The 20,988-nt window shown below is 38.1% G+C and overlaps 3 protein-coding genes across 4 annotated transcripts; 2 read left to right on the plus strand and 1 right to left on the minus strand.

Annotated features, from left to right (window-relative positions):
• Positions 1–1,536: 1,536 nt before the first annotated feature.
• memo1 (mediator of cell motility 1) lies at positions 1,537–10,993 on the plus strand. Of its 2 annotated transcripts, XM_059359339.1 has the most exons (10): positions 1,537–1,847; positions 3,052–3,133; positions 3,215–3,283; positions 3,468–3,580; positions 4,516–4,627; positions 5,433–5,575; positions 5,694–5,770; positions 6,095–6,199; positions 7,772–7,867; positions 10,688–10,993. In XM_059359339.1, exons 1-10 carry the CDS (start codon positions 1,787–1,789, stop codon positions 10,730–10,732), a joined length of 903 nt encoding a protein of 300 aa, XP_059215322.1. In that variant the 5' UTR covers positions 1,537–1,786; the 3' UTR covers positions 10,733–10,993. The 2 variants fall into 2 exon arrangements, with proteins under 2 accessions (XP_059215322.1, XP_059215323.1); XM_059359340.1 differs by having other exon boundaries at positions 7,772–10,993.
• A 2,726-nt stretch (positions 10,994–13,719) lies between these two features.
• srd5a2b (steroid-5-alpha-reductase, alpha polypeptide 2b) lies at positions 13,720–16,785 on the plus strand. The gene is made up of 5 exons (XM_059358753.1): positions 13,720–13,994; positions 15,316–15,479; positions 15,615–15,716; positions 15,810–15,960; positions 16,529–16,785. The coding sequence occupies exons 1-5, from the start codon at positions 13,720–13,722 to the stop codon at positions 16,593–16,595; spliced, it is 759 nt and encodes a 252-aa protein (XP_059214736.1). The 3' UTR covers positions 16,596–16,785.
• Positions 16,786–16,920: 135 nt separating this feature from the next.
• Positions 16,921–20,846, minus strand: mkks (MKKS centrosomal shuttling protein). The gene is made up of 4 exons (XM_059358752.1): positions 19,665–20,846; positions 19,181–19,362; positions 18,343–18,453; positions 16,921–18,243 (listed from the first exon to the last, which is right to left on the minus strand). The coding sequence occupies exons 1-4, from the start codon at positions 20,647–20,649 to the stop codon at positions 17,815–17,817; spliced, it is 1,707 nt and encodes a 568-aa protein (XP_059214735.1). The 5' UTR covers positions 20,650–20,846; the 3' UTR covers positions 16,921–17,814.
• Between the last annotated feature and the right edge of the window lie 142 nt (positions 20,847–20,988).

Consider the following 20,988-nt stretch of genomic DNA (forward strand, 5'->3'; position numbering starts at 1 on the left):
ATCCTCTGATTCAGACTGTGACAGCTGTTCTTTCTGTCATAGCTCTTCTGTCTGTACGATATCGGCACATTACAGAGATTTTGTATTTTGTGCCTTTCCATATTTGCATAATAATAACGCCGGACTGTCTGACAAACTGACGTTAGCTGCTCTATTCGGCTAACTTGTTAACCGGTGTTGTGACCTAACTGGTTTCCACACTAACTGGTTACCGTGACTCGTGTGTGCAGCTGTGTTTTGCCTCAGTTAGCAGATTCGTCACATATTTAATAAACACTTAACTGGCGGTTTCCAGGTCGCATCTCCTATCTACTGTGGATAATATTGTTGCATAAGTGAACACTAAATCACAGCCACCGCCATACATAAAAAAGCATGAAAATATAATGTTTGCAACATTGGTTAGAGCTTGATTCAAATTTACTAAGACACAATTTAATTGTTCATGAACCATCACCTCTACAGTCATGGAAAAAATGATTAGCCACCCTTGTTTTCTTCCATTTCTTGTTCATTTTAGTGCCTGGTACAACCAAAGGTACATTTGTTTGGACAAATATAATGATAACAACAGAAATCGCTCATAAAAGTTAAACTGAAGAGCTGATATCTAGACATTCTCCATGTTTTTATTGACTATAACCAAAATCATTATCAAGAAAACCATGGAAAATGTCTAGATATCAGCTCTTAAATGTACCTTTGGTTGTGCGTGGCATTACAATGAACAAGAAAGCAAGGAGTGGTCTAATAATGATAATAATAATGATAATAATAATTTCCATGACTGTATATATCGTCACACTGTTAAAATAATCGCCATTCATTTTTTGTGAAAATGTTTTTTTTTTGCCTAGATCATCTCCTCATGACGCCGGCCACCTATGGTAAAATCGCCTACATCCTCAGTTGATCAGATCATGTGATTTTACCCCTTTAAGATAATGGCCTGTGTCAAATGTGTGACTTAAGTGGATTTATTATGCCTAAGTCAAAATAAAATGTGACTTAGGCAATTTTTTGAACATGCCTTTGTGACTTAAGCAAGATATGGATACTTTATTTTGAAGGTGTCTACATAAGAGTGACATGAGCGTGTCATAAACATGACATGGGATGTGTCATGTACATTAATGACACTTTGAAGTAACATTAATGCTCATGATACTTGTCATGTCATGTTTCTGACAGGCTTGTGTGACTCTTATGTAGACACCTTCAAAACAAAGTGTTACCATATCTTGCTTAAGTCACAAAGGCATGTTCAAAAATTGCCTAAGTCATTTATTTCTCTTAAGTTACATAATTTACACACAGTGTTATTACTATGCTAATAGCCATCCTTTGTTACATCCTTTTTGAGTGAAATGATCAATAAATGTCATATGTTACACTTTTGGTGATTTTTTTTGTGTTTCCTGCAAAACTTGAAAAATGACTTTTAACAGGGTGGCGATATTTTTTATTAAATATGTGACGAATCTGCTAAATGAGGCAGAAAACAGCTGCACACACCAGAACGAGCACCAGTTAGTTCGGAAACCAGTTAGGACACAACACCGGTACCAACAGAGCGGCCAGCTGACGGATCACTGAGCTTGTTAGCCAGCTAGCTAGCTAGCTAGCCCAGCTGTCTCTCCAGTTCAACTGTCCTTTGTCTTTACAAGCAAGACAGCCAGCTGGCATCGTTTCTCCTCCTGGCTAGCTGACACCGGCTTTTGACATTTTACTTTTTTTTCGCCTGACAAGAGTTAAGCAAACCAAGATAGGCGGCTTGGGAACCAAGATGTCGAACCGAGTGGTGTGCAGAGAAGCAAGTCACGCCGGGAGCTGGTACTCTGCTTCGGGTAACTGTCAACAGAGCATCCGTCCACATTAGCATGCTACATGCTAGCTGGCTGTTGTTGTTTTTTGTCATGGTATTGTGTTTTTTTGGTTTTGTTGGTCTTTTATTTTCGTACAACCTTCGTCATGTTGATACCACAAACTGTCGAATTCATGGCTTGTCACATCAGACGGTGATTGCTAACGTTAGGGTTGTAACGCTAATCCATCTGAGAAAAAAGTCGACTAGCTAACATTAGCTTCTATTGACTGCCTCCTCTCTGTTATCCCATTTGGTGCATGGTTGGTTTGAGCTTATTCAGCACTTCTCCTCATCGGATGGTCGAGGGAAATCTTCCAAAACAAACGAACATCTGCTGCTCAGCATTTCTGACAAGCAGTTAAAGCTTTCAACTTCACAATAGCTTACTTTGCTAATATTGCAGAACTTCCTGGCCTACCTGTTATGTGGCTATAATAAGACATTCCCCATATGTATTATATATGTAGTGTGTATTGTCGTATTGTGGAGTTATTAGGATTTGATTCTCACTCGCTTAAGTTAGGTGGAGAAATACTCACTGCCCTGAAACAAAGGACTGGGAAGGGCAGGGCAGAAAATTGTTGTTGCACCCCTTCCCCCATTCACTAGCTAGCTGCTAAACCCATCTCGTTTATCCATTTCAGGCTTGCATTGGTGCATTGTTTGTGATAACCATTTTCGACAGAACATGCACATGTTATATGTATTGCATATTAACAATAATATGCATATGAGCTACATCTGAGCAAAGCTAACGTTAATCTACCTTGTTCCTTGTGTCCGTGTTCCTTTTTACAAAACTAAACGTACAGCTTGTTTGTTTTTCCTGCAGGCTAAATTATATATGTTAGGCAGCTATGTTTGGTTCATGCAGACACCATAACACCTCTGACTGACTAACTAACTGCAGTGACACAAAACACTTAATTTTAAGATTAAATTAATGTTTCATGTTGCAGAGGTTATTACAGTGATACATTACCTTGATTTTAATGATCTGTGCTTGTCACTTTGCTGTGTCTATCAAATCTCATTTGTATTGGTCACACAATTTTGTTTGTTTGTGCTGGCTCATTATGTCCTCCTTAGTCTTGTAAGGAAGCATGAAGAGAGCTGTATGAATCAGTCCCTTTTTATTCCAGTGACTTGAAATAAATAATTATTTTTTAATTCTACCTTTTCAGGATCCCAGCTGAACGCACAACTAGAAGGCTGGCTGTCCAAAGCAGAGTCCTCGATCAGACCTGCTAGAGCCATCATAGCGCCGTAAGAACACATCGAATCTGAACATGTCAGGAGGTATCTGTGACGCCATGTCATTCTAATTTGACATGGTTTTATTTGCAGGCATGCAGGGTATACCTACTGTGGTGCTTGTGCAGCACATGCCTACAAGCAGGTTGATCCCTCTGTTACGTAAGTCATTCACTTTTCAACTCTCTTCCTTACATAAGAAAATGCTTTGTATGACTGTTTCTTATATGAAATTTCCCCCCACAGAGTGAACATATGTTAGTTTAGATAGTGTTTAGATAATATGGTGCTGGTGGTGTGCCTTTTGTGAATAGAGTGAGTGAGATAAAATCCTGTTGCCCTTCAGTCGTAGGGTGTTCATCCTGGGACCTTCACACCATGTGCCCCTCTCCCGCTGTGCCCTGTCAACTGCAGAGATCTATAGAACACCTCTCTATGACCTGAGAATCGACCAGAAGGGTATCTACTGTTTTCACTCATGATGTTGTGATTTCTACTTTTTTTTTTCTGTGTTCGTGTTTGTCGCTCAATCTCAGACGTAGATACATGTTAATGGCTTAATTATTTAGGAAGGTAATTTAAAAGCCTGAGAATCCAAAACCTGCTGATGGGTTTGAAAGGCACATTTTCTATTTTATAAAACCTCCATAATGACATAATTTATCACAGACAGAAACTGCATGAACTGAAATTTTTTTCAAATTTCCAACGTTTCTTAAGAAAGTAATTATAATGATTGCTTCTGTCAGGAATAGTGACCAACTCTAAGCTTCAAATACTGATATTTCATCAAACTACATGGTTTGTGTAAAATTTAACCAAAATAAAATGTTTACACCAACCAGATAGTGTAAAAAATCATAAATTCTACACTTCTCAGCTGGGAAGCCATACACAGTCCCATGATTTTGACTGAGCTGCAGTCTGTTTACACAGAGACTGAAGGAGATGTAAGTAGAAGTTGTCAAAATTTAAACAGCTCTATATGTATTATATATGGAGCCACCATTCTTTCCAATAATTCTAGCTCTGGTGGGCACTAAATATGTATTCTAACGTTATTGAAATAAATTAAAATTAATAAGTTAATGGTTATTTTAACCCCCAAATGACCCATTATTTGTTGTCATTGTAATAGTCTAGCCTGAACAGAGCTCCAACATGCAGAACTCAAGCTGTCTTGGGAGGTGATAGACTTTTAATCAACCACCAGGGACCACACAGTTCCCTCACTATTAGCATATTGGCTTTGTCAATGAGGTTTTTCTCAGCTAGACACTTACTGTACCAGGAGACCCAATTTAATGAGTGTGCAGCTCCAGAGATGATTTAATCAGTAGACATGGCCATGATAGCATGCACAAATTAAAGTGAAACTTACCTCTGTTTTACAGTTTACGCTGACCTCTGGAAAACTGGGTTGTTTGACCGGATGAGTCTGCAGACAGATGAAGAAGAGCACAGTATTGAAATGCACTTGCCTTACACTGCTAAAGCCATGGAGAGGTAATGCACATAGGAGTGGAATTCACTGAACTAAAGGAAAAACACAGTAAACTTGCAGAATTAATTAAGTTTTTTGTTAAAGGTGCCCTGTGGCATTTTCTTCTAAACAGTGGTTCTTACCAAATGCAACATATATCCTTGAGCTCTAACAAATGTCTTGAATATACTTTTTTTCCTCATAAAACATTTGTTAAGCAGATTTAAGTATTTTTAAAACCTGCATTATGTGCATTCATGTTAGTGTACCAGCAGTCTTCTTCCTCTCTGTCTTTGCCAGCACATTACATCAGATTTTGGCATATTACCGTCAACTGTAGATCAGTGGAATTGTGTGAGACCGTTAGCAGGAAAGTGTATCTAGCTCTTTTAGTTCTGTTTTTTTATCTTTTTAATCACTGTTCTATACACACTGTAAACCAGAGTGACATTGGTTCAGGGACACATGAAAGTGTTTCATGCATAATTGATTCAGCCTTCTGTTAGGTTGGCAGGAGTCAAAAGCATACTCTTGGTTCAGAAAAGCAGGAATCAGGTAGTCGGAAGTCAACTGTGAACATTGAAGTTTAACTAAAAACTGAGGTACTACCTGACAAGAAACAGTAGAAACGTAGGTGTTGCATATAGGGAGCAAAGTTACAACTCACCTGTATCGGCTTATCCTGTCATAGGCTGGCTGGTTACTTGGAATGATGGATTGTCTATGGAAGATAAAACTGTTTTAATGCAGATTTGTTTTTCCAATTTATTTGACAGTGAGGTGCAGTTAACGTGCTCATGTTGTTAATTCAGTAATCTGATGTTGCAGCCACAAAGACGAGTTTAGCATCGTCCCTGTGCTTGTTGGTGCCCTGAGCGAGACCAAGGAACAGGAATATGGGAAGCTCCTCAGCAAGTACCTGGCAGACCCTTCCAACCTTTTCATTATCTCATCTGACTTCTGCCACTGGGGTAAGTTATGACAAGTAAAAGCACTGAAAATATACTCATTCTCTAACAGTATAGTCTATCCAGAGATAAATCAGCCTAAACATCACTGTATGATGTCTCTCTGATTTCCTTTTTGAAGGTCAACGGTTCCGCTACACATACTATGATCAATCTCAAGGGGAGATCTACAGGTCTATCGAACATCTTGATAAAATGGTAATGACTGAAATATATATGCAATCTGAGATCATTTGTGAAATAAAATATGTAAAGATAATCATCAGCCGCATGCACAGATGTTACGGCAATGAAGTACACATTAAATCCTCATTATTGTCGAAATGAGCCAGACCCATAACACTCAGATGAAAGAATGGCATCTCATTTGAAATACCTCATGTGCTATTAATGATAATAATAAACTATTTGTTGTCATGTGCCTGCTTAAAATACAGCAGGGAGATGAAGTAATGAAAGGCAGAGAGGATATGATGAGAAACAACAAATCAAAACTTGACTTTTTTTTCTCTGCTTGTGAAGGGGATGGGCATTATAGAACAGCTGGATCCCATGTCTTTCACCAACTACTTGAAGAAGTACCGCAACACCATTTGTGGGCGTCACCCGATTGGAGTGCTTTTAAATGTAAGTACCACAGAAAAAGAGCCTCAACACATGTATCACTATTTGACATTATGTAGACATGTTAATGGGGGTTCAGTGGACTGTTTGTTAAGCTCTGCCACCCTTAGTTACTCTTTGCTACTTCTCTAAGTCAAGCTTTCCATTCTCGCACATGCAGTTTATATTAATAACTTGCCTCCAAAACTCTTTGTACTGTTAAACGCTTAATAAAAGGGGCTTCTCATTTCTAGTCTACGCCTGATTTTCTGGCAGAAAAGACAACTTTGGCAATATAAAATACAGGATTTTATGTTTCCAGCTGACTATAAGGTATCCTTACCTAAATATACACTTGATGGCTTCATACATTATATAATGCTAAAAGAGTAATGCTGCACATACTTGGAACCCATCAGCAATTAATCCTACGATGATTTAGTCGTATCCGGAAAAAGGAAAAGGGATATCCTAGACTTCCCCTTTTGTGCGCCGGTCATTGTTTACAGTCTGTTTAGCAACTTGAAACGCGACAATGGAGTTGGAGATGAGAGACGACTTCTCTGCATATGAATGCAGATACATTTTTAGAAATTTGCTAAAAAGCTAAGTTGTTGTCAGATGATAGCTGATGGGTTCTGAGTTGTGCTCTCCATCTTTTTTAATATTTTGATTGGTCAATACTACTCGGACTATAAACTAACTGCAAATGGAAACCAAAATCTTGTTCTGTTTATAAAGATTAAAAGATGAGTGTCCAAAGCAAAAAGTTAGCATCCTCACCAGTTGATAATCCATACAGGAGACTGAAAGTATAGAAACAGGATTTTTTTTGTAATGCAGTGTAGAGGTGTGTTATCAAACTGCTGTTCAATTTAATCATAACCTGTATAGCTTTCAAACTATGGAGTTAATGATGTCCCTCTTGGACCTTAACGTGACACTTGGTTACTATTGCTAGGCAGCAAAGTAGACAGACATCCTAACATTTGCTGCATACATTAGAGCATCCATCTGTGCTTATACTTACAGGTTGAGTCTGTGCTTATGGAATTATAAAACAGCAGCACAGAAGCTCCATAGTGCAAGCCAAGATGGCAAATGTTGCAATCTGTTCATTCTTACCTTTCACAACAACAACAACAAGCTGTAGATACTTACATTGTAACTGTTTGCCAGAACAAACTCAATTTCACCGATTTTTCTACAAGGGAACTCACTCAGACTGCCAGACACTGCTGGGTCAGTAGGATCCCGCTAGTTGCTGCTCTGCCTGCACAAATCTTTTAAAACTTTTTACTGTTGCAGCTGTCGCAAATCTCAGTGCTGCCAGTATGAATCGTTATGTTGTTTATCTGTCATGGCCCCGATGTATAAAGGCCTTTATTGCACACTGTTTTATCACATGGAGAATCTAAAGCTTGACATGCCTATGATCAGACAATCACTGTCTGTGGGAGGGGTTTAGTGAATAGTCAATTGGCAGTAAGGAACTGGAAAAAATGAATTGGTTATTTGAGACCTATACCTCTTGTCCTGAGAAAGAGACACTTTGTCCTTATTGCCTGACATAGTGTTGATTTTACTGTTTTACAGGCTGTTGCTGAGCTGAGGAAGTCTGGTTTAGAAATGAACTTCTCTTTCCTGAATTACGCCCAGTCGAGTGAGTGCAGGGACTGGCACGACAGCTCCGTGAGTTACGCTGCCGGGGCTCTCATCGCTCATTGAGGTCGACTTTCGCAGGGGCCACTGCAGCGCCGCCCTTACTATCTATCGCCATAACCTGACCCAGACACCCTCTCTCACCCCAACCCCCAGTTACGCCCACTATTTGCAGGAAGGACCTAGACACTCAAAGCCAATACAGTCTTCTTTCTCTGTCTTTCCCTCAGCTCTCTTCCGCCTTTCTCCACCCTCCTCTCAGTTTGAAGTGTGTCTCAGAGCTTTTGGTTGATTTTTGCTTGAAGTGCAGTTTTGAGATTATGTAGGAGCAAATGGTTAGAGGAGATAAGGAAGAGTGCGTATTGTTTTGGCTCGGAGTAAGCGTTGGGAGGGGGAAATCTTATTTTGTTTTCCTGACAAAACGATGGATTGGAGTTGTAATGATGCAATCTTTACATTTGAGCTCTTGGCGATCTGTGCTCATGTAATTTGCCTCAGAAAAGGAATGAAAATAAAACTGCAGATTTGACTGACTGCTTCAAGCTACATGCGACTTAAACTTTCAAAACAGTGTCACAGGTAATTACTACCATTGCTCAACATATGTTGTAGTTGCTAACAAAGGGCTGCACCCAACAAAGTTCACTAACCCCCCTACTGTACAAAACCAAAAACATTATTACTCTGTTTATTAAATATTATCTTTTATTCATATTTTATTCCTTTTATTTCTCCCTTTTTTAATTAGTTTTATTAGACGTGATAGTATTTACTCGAGTAGTGTGTAGATTTGAAGAAAGCAGTGTTGTCAGTTACGCTCTAAAAGCCATCGACATGGTTTGCCCAAAAAATTAATGTGTGCAACACTGCTTCCATGATTCCAGTTATAAATATACCTGTAGCATTATAGATATGTTTTGCGGGGGCCGACTCCAGTTGTGCTACAGAAATCAAAGCTGGATATTGTGTAAATTACTCCAACACTGACAGGTTTAGTCTTTGTTTACACTGCCACCTTGAATCTCTGTAGGCAGGAGAATCGAGCGAAAATTTCTTTTTTGCTAGACTTGTAGAAAAACTCCTTTTTGTTACACATTCAGTTCTGTAAGAGCGGCAAAACTTTTTTTGGCCTAACCAAAGTGGTAAAGGCCTAGATGATCTGTTTAAAGGCATAGTTTGGATTTATTGAAGAGGAGTTGTAAGAGATACTTATCCATAGTCAGTGTATAACCGACAGTAGTGCCCCCAGTGTGGAGAACCAGGCAGGAATATGATAACAGAAGCAAGTGGCCCACTATAAAACAAACCCCCCCTGCTTTATTTAAGAAAGTATTTTGAATATTTTCATCTTAGTCAGTGGACACACCTGACCAAAGAGACCTGTTTCAGACAGCACTGTTTAAGTTTATGCTCAGAGAATTGAAGCCCTTATATATTCTCTTGTGTTTTTTGTTATTGTGCGACTTCGATGTTTTAATAATTCATTCACCAAAGTCATACAATAATACAAATAAATTAAAACAATTGAGGCAGCAGTGGACCAGAAACTCCCATGGTTTGCAATTAAAATGATTGGTTTTGTCAAAGGAGTCTGGTTGCTTTGAAGAAGCATAGACAACAGCACCAGTTTTCCATCTGTCACTTATGTAAAGCAATGAATATATTGTAACTATACTACATTTTTAGTTTTCCACAGCAGTACGTAGTTTCTGTATCAGTAAACATGCCTGCTTCTCCAGACTGGGTGCACACTGTTGGTAAACTACTGACTATGGATAAGTACCTCATACAGCCCCACTTTAAAAACAAAACAAACTGTCCCTTTAAGTAGTTAGAACTGTTATTAGCTCTGTTCACTAGTTAGTAATTTACAGCTCTTTGGGTTAACACGTTTTGATTTTAGAATGCCAAAAGTTATTGGGAAGATAAGTCATCCTTAAAGGTTAAAGGTTTCTAGTTTTGTTGCTTCTGAGTGTATGAGAATTCACTTCAAAATGACTCTCGAGGCAGTCGGAGGATAAATTAGATGAGGTTAGCTAAAACAAGTAATAGATGGGCAGAGTTTTAAGATCAGCACAAAGTCATAATGCTTTGCTATAATAAAATATACCCATAAAAATGACAGGTGCTGCTCCCTGCTGTATTTTTTTTTTTTTTTTAAATCTATGGAATCTCTAAAAAACAAAACATGAACGTCTGCTTTATGAAATGTCAAGCACGAGGATCACAATTATATACAAAATGTTTATTTCCTTTTTCAAAGTAATATGCTATGTAGACCTGCTGCCTGAAATATATGAAGTAATATTTTCATAGATTGCATACAAAAAGCTGAATGCAAACACCTGATGATTCATAGTGGCAGTATAGGCTTTTAATGACAGTATGATATAGGCAGCACAAAACGTCTGCTGTCCTGTTGTCTGATATTTGAATATCACTGACTGACTTTTACTGATGCAGTCCTCTAACCACGGGCCATCCCTCACGGCGCCATAAGAGGTCTCACGCTTAGCGTTAAGCTACAATATCTGGTTGAACCAAATGGGCACAGACTGAAAGATGAATTCTCAGACTCACTTGACGCTAATTTAAGGGAAACTAGTAAAGCATGACACACTGTGCTATTGTGCCTTTTATCACTGTTGCACATATACATATAAAGTGTATTCTCACTTTTAGTCTTATTTTAGAATGTGTACTTTCAGTGTTTGTTTTTCCACATGTACCCTCCTCCTCGCCCAGTGCCCGATAATGTTTCCAGCTCACCCAGCACTCTAGGAGTGTGTGTGTGTGTGTCCCCTCATCTGTTGGTCTAAAATGGCACCAACTGTTATCTTCTTTCTCCAGCAGGGAGTGGTGTACTCTTTTCTCCACCTCACCTCATTCCTGTAGAGAGACAAAGGCTGAACCTCAACGCTGTTCATTTTCTGTTTATTGATCTTTGTTTTGTCTTTTAGAAATGTTTTTTGTATACATTTTTTTTCTTGCTTAGAGAATGGGAACTTACACGTCACAAACCTAAAATATACTACTTAACTACTCCCAGAATGGAGTTTTTTTGATCTCAGGTTCCACTGACAAAGCATCCCAAAAGGCTCTTCAGATAAGGCCGTGGATTCATGTTACAAAACAAGTAAAATGTACTGAAAAGCATGTCTGCTCTGGTGTCTTGTTCTTCAAGTATTTACACAAAAAACTACTGATATGCATTTCACTTCCTAACTGCTGGCTTTAATGAAGATGTTTGTTCCTCCTAAGATGGAGTGAGTTTTTAGCTTCTTATTTTCAGCACTGCAGCAGAAGAAGCACAGAGTGCTAGTCTGGTTGGTCACTGTGCATTTTTTTATTTTGAATGGTTGTAAAACCTGTTTGCAGTGCAGTATCCATTACTGATGCAGACATCCTGCATTGAATACATATGTACTGTTTACCCAATGGAGACATTTAGAAATGTCTCCAGCAGAGGGAGCCATAGGGTTGAAGGACTATTTCAAAATCTAAAAATGGTCCAGATAGTATTATATATTCTATGTATATACACTTGATTATATAATAAATCTTAAATCATACCTTTTATAAAGCTGATAATGTTCAGTTGTTGTTTGTTGATTGAACTTTTATGATTTTTGAGGTTGTAGTTTGTGGTGTATTGTGTATAAAGAGCTGGGCTCTATTCTATTAACCAAGTTAACCAGATAAACTGGGCTTATTTAGGTTAATCTGACTCATTTTATAGTTGATTTGGTCCCTTAAAAGCAAATTCCACTAGTTTCTCAACTCCAGTTGCCATAGTTACTGAGCTATTAACTATGTTGTATTTGGAATTTGTATCTGGAGACCAATAAGCTAAAAAAATAAGCCTGGCTTAAATATACTCTGGATTTTGTGAACTCACCTTATAGAACAGGTATTTACCCTTCCCTCGTTGATATAAATGGGATGGATGAAATAGTAAAAAACACCAGTCAGTACAACACAATACAATTCAACAGACGCATCTTCCAAAAATGATCATCAAGGTGAATCAACACCTCTAAAACAGACAGAAACTGAACTCAAAACCTTAATGAAGGTGGGATTGAGATTGGGATAATGAAAATCTTAAAATACTAATCTTTTTATTCGCTCTTCAGTAGTGTGCAACATAAAATAATAATAATTAAATGGTAAAAAAAAGAAAAGTAAATGCAATTCAGGTAAATAAGTAATATGATAACCTCCATGAAGGTAGCATTCATATATAGGACTGCATTAGTGTTAAGTAGGAATACTCAATAAACTGGCAGCTGACTGTGAGTGTGTACTTACACAACACTGCTACAATGATTTACTCTAAATTTGACCTACTTCATTTCCAACATTTCTACCAATTTACTTTATTTGTTCTAACCACTGATATTAAATAAAGGTGCAGACAGGATCATTTTACTATCCTAAGAAAAAAAAGTGTACCGTAACTGAAAACTAATAAAATGCAGGGGAAATTTGTTTGAGGCTATACATTAATGCAAACACAATTCTGCCCTCCAAATGTCCTCATCTGCTCTATGTTTCCGGAGGTGGAGCTTCAGTTGGAGGCGCAGGGCTTTATAAACTGATTTTAAGACGTATGTGAAAAGTGTGTCAAATGCAGTACCACTTCAAGTTCTTTATTCTTATCTTGTGCTAACAGTTTACAGAAGCAGTTGGCGGTAAAAAATCTTAGGCCTCCGGCATCCTCCACCAATGCTCATTAAATAACTATAAAAAGAAAATCACACAAGTAAATGCAATATCTGAATCTAAGACAAAACATAGTATGGGCACAAATATAGGTCTTAAATATAAATAAAGTAATTCATTTTGTGTGGACCCTTCACAGTTCTCGCTGAAATTATTACGAAGATTAGTTTAGTAACACAAATATGTCAGGCAGATTTTATCCTTAAGCAATATTAAGTTACTGTTTACTATGACTCATGAAGGCACGTTAGTGGTCTGATCAGGTAGAACAGGTTTCTATTCCTATGAATCTAGAGCAACACAGCATCTTTATTATCCTGTACAGACTGAGACTGTTTGGCTGAATATCCATGCTCATATTAATGTCACTATTGTACTCTTAATTATAGTTTAAACACAAACCAGATAAACTTGTTTTGAATGCAGTATTCAACTTTATTCTACTGTATATATTGTAAAGACATGGTTATGATTCTTAAAGGGACAGCCCCAAAATTGAAAATACATTTTTTTTAACATGTGGTGCTATTCATCAATCTAGAATGTTTTGGTTTGAGTTGGTTTAAGATTGTTTTTGTTATTGGCTGTAGAGACTCTTCTCTCAAATATAATGTAACTAGATGGCTCGTGGCTCGTGGCGCTCAAAGCAGACCTTGCCGCGAGCAGGCTTTGGGGTGAACTGTCCCTTTAATGTATTCAGCAACTTGACTTATGACTTAAGTTTCAAGTTTAGTCATTTTGGTCTATGTCTTAATGTCTCACATATTCCACCTACTCATTGGTAGTGAAAAAACTGGAAAAGTTATTTTAAAGTCAGATGATTGCCCCAAATTACCTGACACACTTAAGAAAAAGAACTGAATAATTTGAGATTGGGGCTATGTTTGTGCCTGTAAACAGGATGGAGGATTTCAAAACAGATTTCATGCAATTCTGTTCCCTCCAATTGAAGATTCGGGGAAAATTCAGCTATTTACCATGAGTTCATACATCCTAGCATCACCCCTAGCAATGTTTGTACCCACGCAGTAAAAATGGGAGCATTTGCATTTTATCAGGCTGACACACCTCTCACTTTGCTTTGGGAGGAGTTAGTTATCTTCATGCAGAGGCTTAAGATTTGTTTTTAGAGGAAAGGATTACTGCACCACTGAAAGATGCACTGCTATGGAGACCTGGTCAGCTACCTCAGCTGTGGGATGATCCTGGCTGGACTTGGGCACTTGCTCCATCACAGGAAGACGCAGACCTCCTACGGGCGCCACATGAGACTCTCTCCTCCGGCGAGAACGGTCCCAGCCAGACTAGCCTGGTTCCTCCAGGAGATGCCAGCTTTCCTGATTCCCCTGTTGTTAATGCTGACCGGGCACAAACCCTCCAGTATGGGGAAGTACCTGCTGCTGTGGACCTTTTGCTTGCACTACTTTCAAAGGTAAAAGCAAAGTTTTAGCCATTTAATGTTCATATAAAGGGATGCATGAAAATGTACTTAAAGACATGCAACATGGATCAAAATAGAAGAAACGATACAAGATTTAACACATGACTAACAGGGCAGATTTTCATATTTCACTTTTAAATGTGTTTGTTATTTCAGTTATTTGTCATACTGGTTTGATGAGATTCATAGTTTTTCTCATATTAAGTAATATATATTTAGTTTTATTTTGTATTATGCTTATAGTATTACAACTTAGATGTTTTCTATTGACATATTTTGTTATATTTAATACTAATAATAATAACAATAATAATAGTAAAAAATAAAATTATAAATATAAATAAATAAAATAATTATAATTCACAATTTGAATAGCACTCTATTTGATTGATTACTTTTGAACACACACACACACACACACTCATATATCATATATATATATATATATATATATATATATATATATATATATATATATAAACAAAGTAAAGCTAAAAAATAGGAAAAAAATATTAATATAATATATAAATATCTTAACTTCAAACAAACAACAAAGCTATTCTTACTGCATATAAGTGATCTATGAATACATGTATTCATCATGGATCTAGTTGCATCTATTATAAGATTTTTCCTTTACATTGGTTTTCATACCATGGATCCACAAGTATCATCTCATATCATATTATCACATTTTAGCATCATGTTACACTGTACCTACAGCTGCTAGATGTATGTAAGTTTGTAAGTGTATGAAGGAGCCAAGTAAAAAACAAATCAAATCAAATCAACATTATTTATAGAGCCCTTTAAAACAGCCATAGCGGATACAAAGTGCTGTACATGGCAGGACAGACCAATAATAAAAACAGAGAACAAATAAAAACAACTAAAACAGAGTGAGTCTCATGTTGGGTAAAAACCAGTAAATAAAAGTGGGTTTTAAAATGAATCTTAATTTTACCACAAAAAACAAAAAACCACAAAGAACAGATAAAAACAAATAAAACAGAGCAAAACAACAACAACAACAACAACAAAAACAACAACAACAACAACAACAGCAACCAGAAACACCCAAACACATTTTCAGCTGAAGAGAGAAAAAGGAGCTACGGGAAGGAGATTTCCTGCTGCTATAATCTGAAGGCAGATGGGGCTTAATAGCACCTTTTTTGCCTGCACTTAAAGGCTCAATCATTTGTAGTCCGCCTTAAAACATGTTTTTCACCTGTACCAGCATGGATTACATATACTGTTATGCCCCTCCTCCTTCCACCTGCTATATGTACTGTTTCTTCCCTAATCATAGGACATTTGTCTATTCACTACTGACCCGAGGAAAGCCTTTCCCACTGGGTGTGATGATGGCAGCAGGTTTCTTCTGCTCTGTGAATGGTTTCCTGCAGGGACACCACCTGCTGCACTGTGTCCAGTTTGATGATGAATGGTCAGCTGACTATCGCTATAAAACTGGTAGGAACAATATTTATCAATTGCTATAAATGTCCTTTTTTTTTTTTTTTTTTTTTTAAAAGGTGTCCAGTGTATCATTTTATATGCCTTATACTTTTTTTAAGTCAATAATATACAAGTCAGATTTTCCTTTAGGTCTAGTGCTGTTTTACACTGGAATGGCCATCAATATACACAGTGATTATATTCTACGCAACTTGAGGAAACCAGGGGAACTAGTATACAAAATTCCAACAGGTAAGAAACAGATCACATTTGAATAACCTCTCATCCACTCTGTTGACTCCTGTTGATCTGTTGTACTTTTTTTTTTTTTTTTTACTCCTGCAGGAGGTCTGTTTGATTATGTGTCTGGTGCCAACTTCTTAGGAGAGATAGTGGAGTGGCTTGGTTACGCTGTAGCCACCTGGTCCCTTCCAGCACTCTCATTTGCTGTGTTTAGCCTGTGTTTTATTGGACCAAGAGCCTATCACCATCACAGGTGCCTACATGAATGTTTGCCTGTCAAACTAACTACATTACCATATGTTATTTCCAGTGTTCTCAAAGTAAAAGTACTCATTGTGCAGTGAAATGTTCCTTGTCTGTGTTTTACTATCATATGTGATGTTTTTGAATCAATATTACTGCTGCAGTAACATGCAACATGTGTATCTTACTGCTGGGGATGTTTATGGTTTTGCTGATTTGAACTCCTTTAGATTCTGCTGGGTAATTTATATTACAGAAATATATCATATGTTTGCTGCATCCTCTGAGAGCAATGTTTCTTTGAAATGTCCGCTGCCAGAAAAACAGATGGGTTTTTTTTTTTTAGCTTTGTGATTGTGTATTTTCCAACTGACCAAGAGTTTTTAAAGGGTTAATTTAGCTCAAGAGTGTAATGAACATGTCATCCTTCATTTATAAATATTCAAAATCAACACATCTTAAAATTTGTGGCTTTCACTGGACAAGGATTGAAAAATTGTATTTTGAGAAGTAACTAAACCTGTCGGATGCCACCACCTTTTTCTGAATGACAGTTATCTTCTGCTCTTCTGTTATAGGTTTTACAAAGAGAAATTCAAGGACTATCCCAAGTTGCGCAAGGCTTTGATTCCATTCATCTTCTGAGAAAGAAAGCACTAGGATGTGTTCTTGTGGAGCAGCCAGTGACTGAACCAGCAACAAAGACTCTGCACTCCTATTGTTGAATCTTTAAACACAAATTACACTGTTTTGATTTTGCTTGCAGTCATCGTCCAAAACCATTATACACTGACTCATTGTTCAACTTTTTAGATACAAACTTCTTTGGATGAAACTTCCAAAAAAGATGGTACAGCAACTTTGGGTGCATTGGGGCTGCTGTGATTATTTTACCCTGATTTGCTGATCGATAGTATTTATTTATTTTAATCTCTATTTAAAAAAAAAAAATGGTTTTCAGTTATTATATAGTATTTGTTCTAAGAAAACCCTTCTGTTTTCATTATTTTAAGGGTCATTGTATATGATAATAATAACATTTATAATTGTGTAATATAACATGAAATGGTGACATTTTCTGAGATGATTATCCTACCATGAAACCGCATACAGTTGCAGCCCTAGTGCACATATGAAGAGATTTTATGTTGGGGAAAAAAACGTTTATTATGCGGGAGACAAATACCACACAGTGTAACTTGGCTCAGATTTTACATGCCAACTGTCAAAACATCATGAACAGTAAAGCATTATAGTACCGGATTACCTGAGGTTAGTTTTTGTGTTTTTGCTAACAGGTAGCAACCAGCATGTTTAGACTTGTAACATTCTGGATGCAATACGATGGAATTTAAAAAGGGCGGATAATTACCATCAGCTGATAGTTTGTTTTTTGGTGTTGTTTGCTCAAAATAAAATAAAAATCTGTGCCAACCTTGTAGCACCTCCTAGTGCTGACCAAAGGCAACTGCAGCACAAACATGCTGGTTTGATAAATTGTTCATGAGGAGCTGAATTATTTTCTTTTAGAAAAATTGTATACTCTTTCAAACACCACTTAAAGGTCAGTTTCAAGGTGCTTATATGACTGGCGAACACATAATGTTGAGATGTGTACAGAGAACATTGTTTCCTACCAAACTTGGAGGATACAAGGGGTGTAAAAAAATGACCTTTCAATTTCAATGATCAAAATCGTAATTGTGAATTTAAAATTTGACCATATGGCCCTAGTATGGTACAGTCAGGAAAAATATGGCAGTTATATTGAACGTAGTACCATGTTGCCTATAACTTAAAGATTTTGAAAATGTGAATGACAATTGACATTCAGAGTTCCACTCCTGCTAAAATTCCTGTTTTGCTAGTTCATGTCTTGAATAAGATATCTCACATCCAGTGCAAGATTAGCCGTTTCTACAGCAACTTGCAATGCATTGAGTTTAGCAGTAAAAGAGTCAAGCACACGTGGCTGCACAGTCACGTCTCTCGACAGAGGTGCAGGTGAGAACTCTGGGTATTTAGTGTTTGAATAAGTCCACTTATGATTTTGACTACTTTCCACCAGTCCACAGCCACAGAAGCCCGAATTATCCCCCAAATGTTCTTTCATGACATCTGCAGAGTGAGTCCAGTGGTGAGCATGAGTCAGATCCATTAAAGAACTGCCACCGTCGTGCACCAGCGCTGCGGCCACAGACTCCAGAGAGCGGCAGAATCCCTCCACGCCGAGAAGGTACTCTGTCTGTGAGCACCTGAGTGCTGATGCTCTGTCTGTGACTTCACGAATACTCTGAGATGGGCATAAAGATGAAGATCTTGTAATGAGATCACAGCGAGCACATGAAATCAATCAAAATGGACTCATTTAAAACTAAATATTGGATCTCACCTTGTGTCGGACATAAGCAGCTATGTGGGTCTCAGTACACCCTCCTCCAAGTAATGCAGATGGTTCCCTCAGGGTGAGCCTCAACACATGCTCCGTCTTCTGACACACCACCTTTAACAGGCGCATATTAACATGTGGTAGTACAATAACCTCTGATATTCCTTAAAGAAATCCAATTGAATTGAGTAAATGTTCTTCTGATGGCCTAATATTTAATTGACGGTATTGGAGACCACATTTACTTGGCATTGTTGATTTTTTATATGCAATTAGAGCAGCGCAGATTATTATGGGATGGTTTCAAATGTAGCAAATTTGTCAGTGAAACATCCATTCTATTAACTTTACTTTAGAACAGTATAATAAAAATAGGTTTCAAGATCAGTAATGCTATTTACACTCAATTCCTACTCAACTGTGTTACATAACTTGAAAATAGTAACATCAGAAAATGTTTTGCCTTTTTTTTAAGTTGCAGGAGTGATAATGAGTCATCCTCAATATTTGTTATATGACAGTTTTACAATGAAGACAGTTGGAGAACCATTTTTCTTCCCATCTCAAATGGCTAAAAAATAATGCATATTGCTGCTATATATGGGAAAAAATCTCCCCGGGAGAGAATGCCCCAGACTCCTCTTGGTTTGTGTTGAGCCCCAAATGTTTGCAATATCTGGCTCTCCTGGTGATAATTGCACAATTGATTGGAGGGGAAACCCATCTGAAGTGAGGAGTGAATCTATGATGCAACAGGGTCTGCCCTTCTTGTGCATGGGCCATACATCTTTCTCTCACTCTCTAGAAGATAACAGTACAGTCCCCACACTCAATATCTTACCTTCAGCTCACTTAACATTGTCTCATTCCTGTGGCAGAGGATCATCGTGCAGATAGCCGAATCCCCGGGTGGCTGTAAATGCAGCATTGTCTTTGATCCAAACTGCTTCGAACTGAGACGGCTCACCTTCCCGTAGGCCATGGCTGGGATTGTGGTGTGCAATGTGGCCACAGGTTGAGCACCTGTTGGTTAAAGCAGACAGAGATTAATGAGGTCCTCAAACAGAGTGCAAAGTAACAGTACAAGATAGATCATTTGAGTCAATATTTTTCATACATACACATAAATATGCATCTACTTCTTTCAGTACTTAAATAAAGTCACTGTGTATCCCATATTTCCCATGAGTAACATTTGGCATTTTTCACAACTTTGGGATCTTGATACAAATTTAAAAGGCCTGCAGTTTCTAATGGATTGACTATATGATATTAACTTAAAAAATAATGGATCCACCAAGGATTTAACATATTTATAAGCCTACCTGTCAGCTGGGAAAGTGGCTCCATGAGAGTGATCCCCAGCCTCTCTATCACTATGATACCATGGTTCCTCAGGTACTGCTGCAGGACTGGGTGTACCACCTTCTGACACACAAAGAGCTTTACCTCATCATTAACCACTCGTTTGCCGAGTTCCAGGAGCTGATCCAGTATCTGCGAGTCTGTGTCTACACCTGGGTGCACCTCAATTATCCCATCTCCCAGTTCAGAAAGGTCTCCAGCGAGAGATGTGCTGAACAACACCACACACAGTGGATTTGAATGCAGGTTCTCTACTTTGTTGAGGCTAAAGACATCAGGCATGTCCACCAGTAAACCTGGAAACACTGCAGAGTCCAGCACAGCATGGCCTTCAACAGCGACAGTAACTATTCTGCCAAGACTGACTATACCTGGGCTGTTACAGGGAACAGTCAGCAAAAAAGCTTGTACAGCCAACTTGCTGATGTGAAGTGCCTCTGGCTTTGTTAGCACACATGTTGGTTTGCTGGAGATAATACTGTGAGCTAATGTGATCAAGTTCTGGCTGCTGCAGAAGTCGAGCTTCACTTTACATCCACAGTCTTCTTGTTGTAGGTAACTAATGCACACACCCAGCAAGTGCTTGTTCACTCTGATAGCAACATTCCCACTGAGACCAGACTGCTTTGCTTGCTCTATAAGAGACAAACAAAGAATGGAAGCAAACAAACCACAGTCACTGAAACGAGAAACATGGTTGAGAATGGAGGTTTTTATCAAATTGATAAAAGGCTGCGAGGAGGAAATGGCTGGAAGCAGAACAGAAGAGGTTGAGGTGGTTACTACATGCCCTCCAATGTTGTTATGAACTTGTTTTAGTCTACCTGTCGGACCAAAACAAGATCGCAGGAGCTGCCTCAGCAAATTAAGCTTGTCACATATATCAGTGTTGTCCAGTGGTAGATCCGTACAAAGAGATGGAGACTTCTTGACGAGTCGAGACATCACTTGAGCAGAAATCTTCCAAAGAACTGCTTAACACCATTGCCGACAGCCTAACGTTAGAGGTCGCTTGGTATAACAGTGGGATTTACTCTTAAAATGGTGAAAGTACGACGAGCTATTAACGACTATTGCTTCCTTTTAGATCGCCTGTTTAGCGAAAATTTGATAGAAAACACAACTACTTTACAGATTCCATGTTAATCTCCTTCGCCTGCCACGACTCGAATAGTGAGTCTTGTTGCATTGCCTGATCAAAATTAAACGAATTTGGGATACGCTCGTTATAATCAGTGGACTAAAACAAATAAAACAATTCTAAATTCCCATCTTCGTTGATAT

This window comes from Centropristis striata, chromosome 20, assembly GCF_030273125.1.
Source record: "Centropristis striata isolate RG_2023a ecotype Rhode Island chromosome 20, C.striata_1.0, whole genome shotgun sequence".
Lineage (NCBI taxonomy): Eukaryota > Metazoa > Chordata > Actinopteri > Perciformes > Serranidae > Centropristis > Centropristis striata.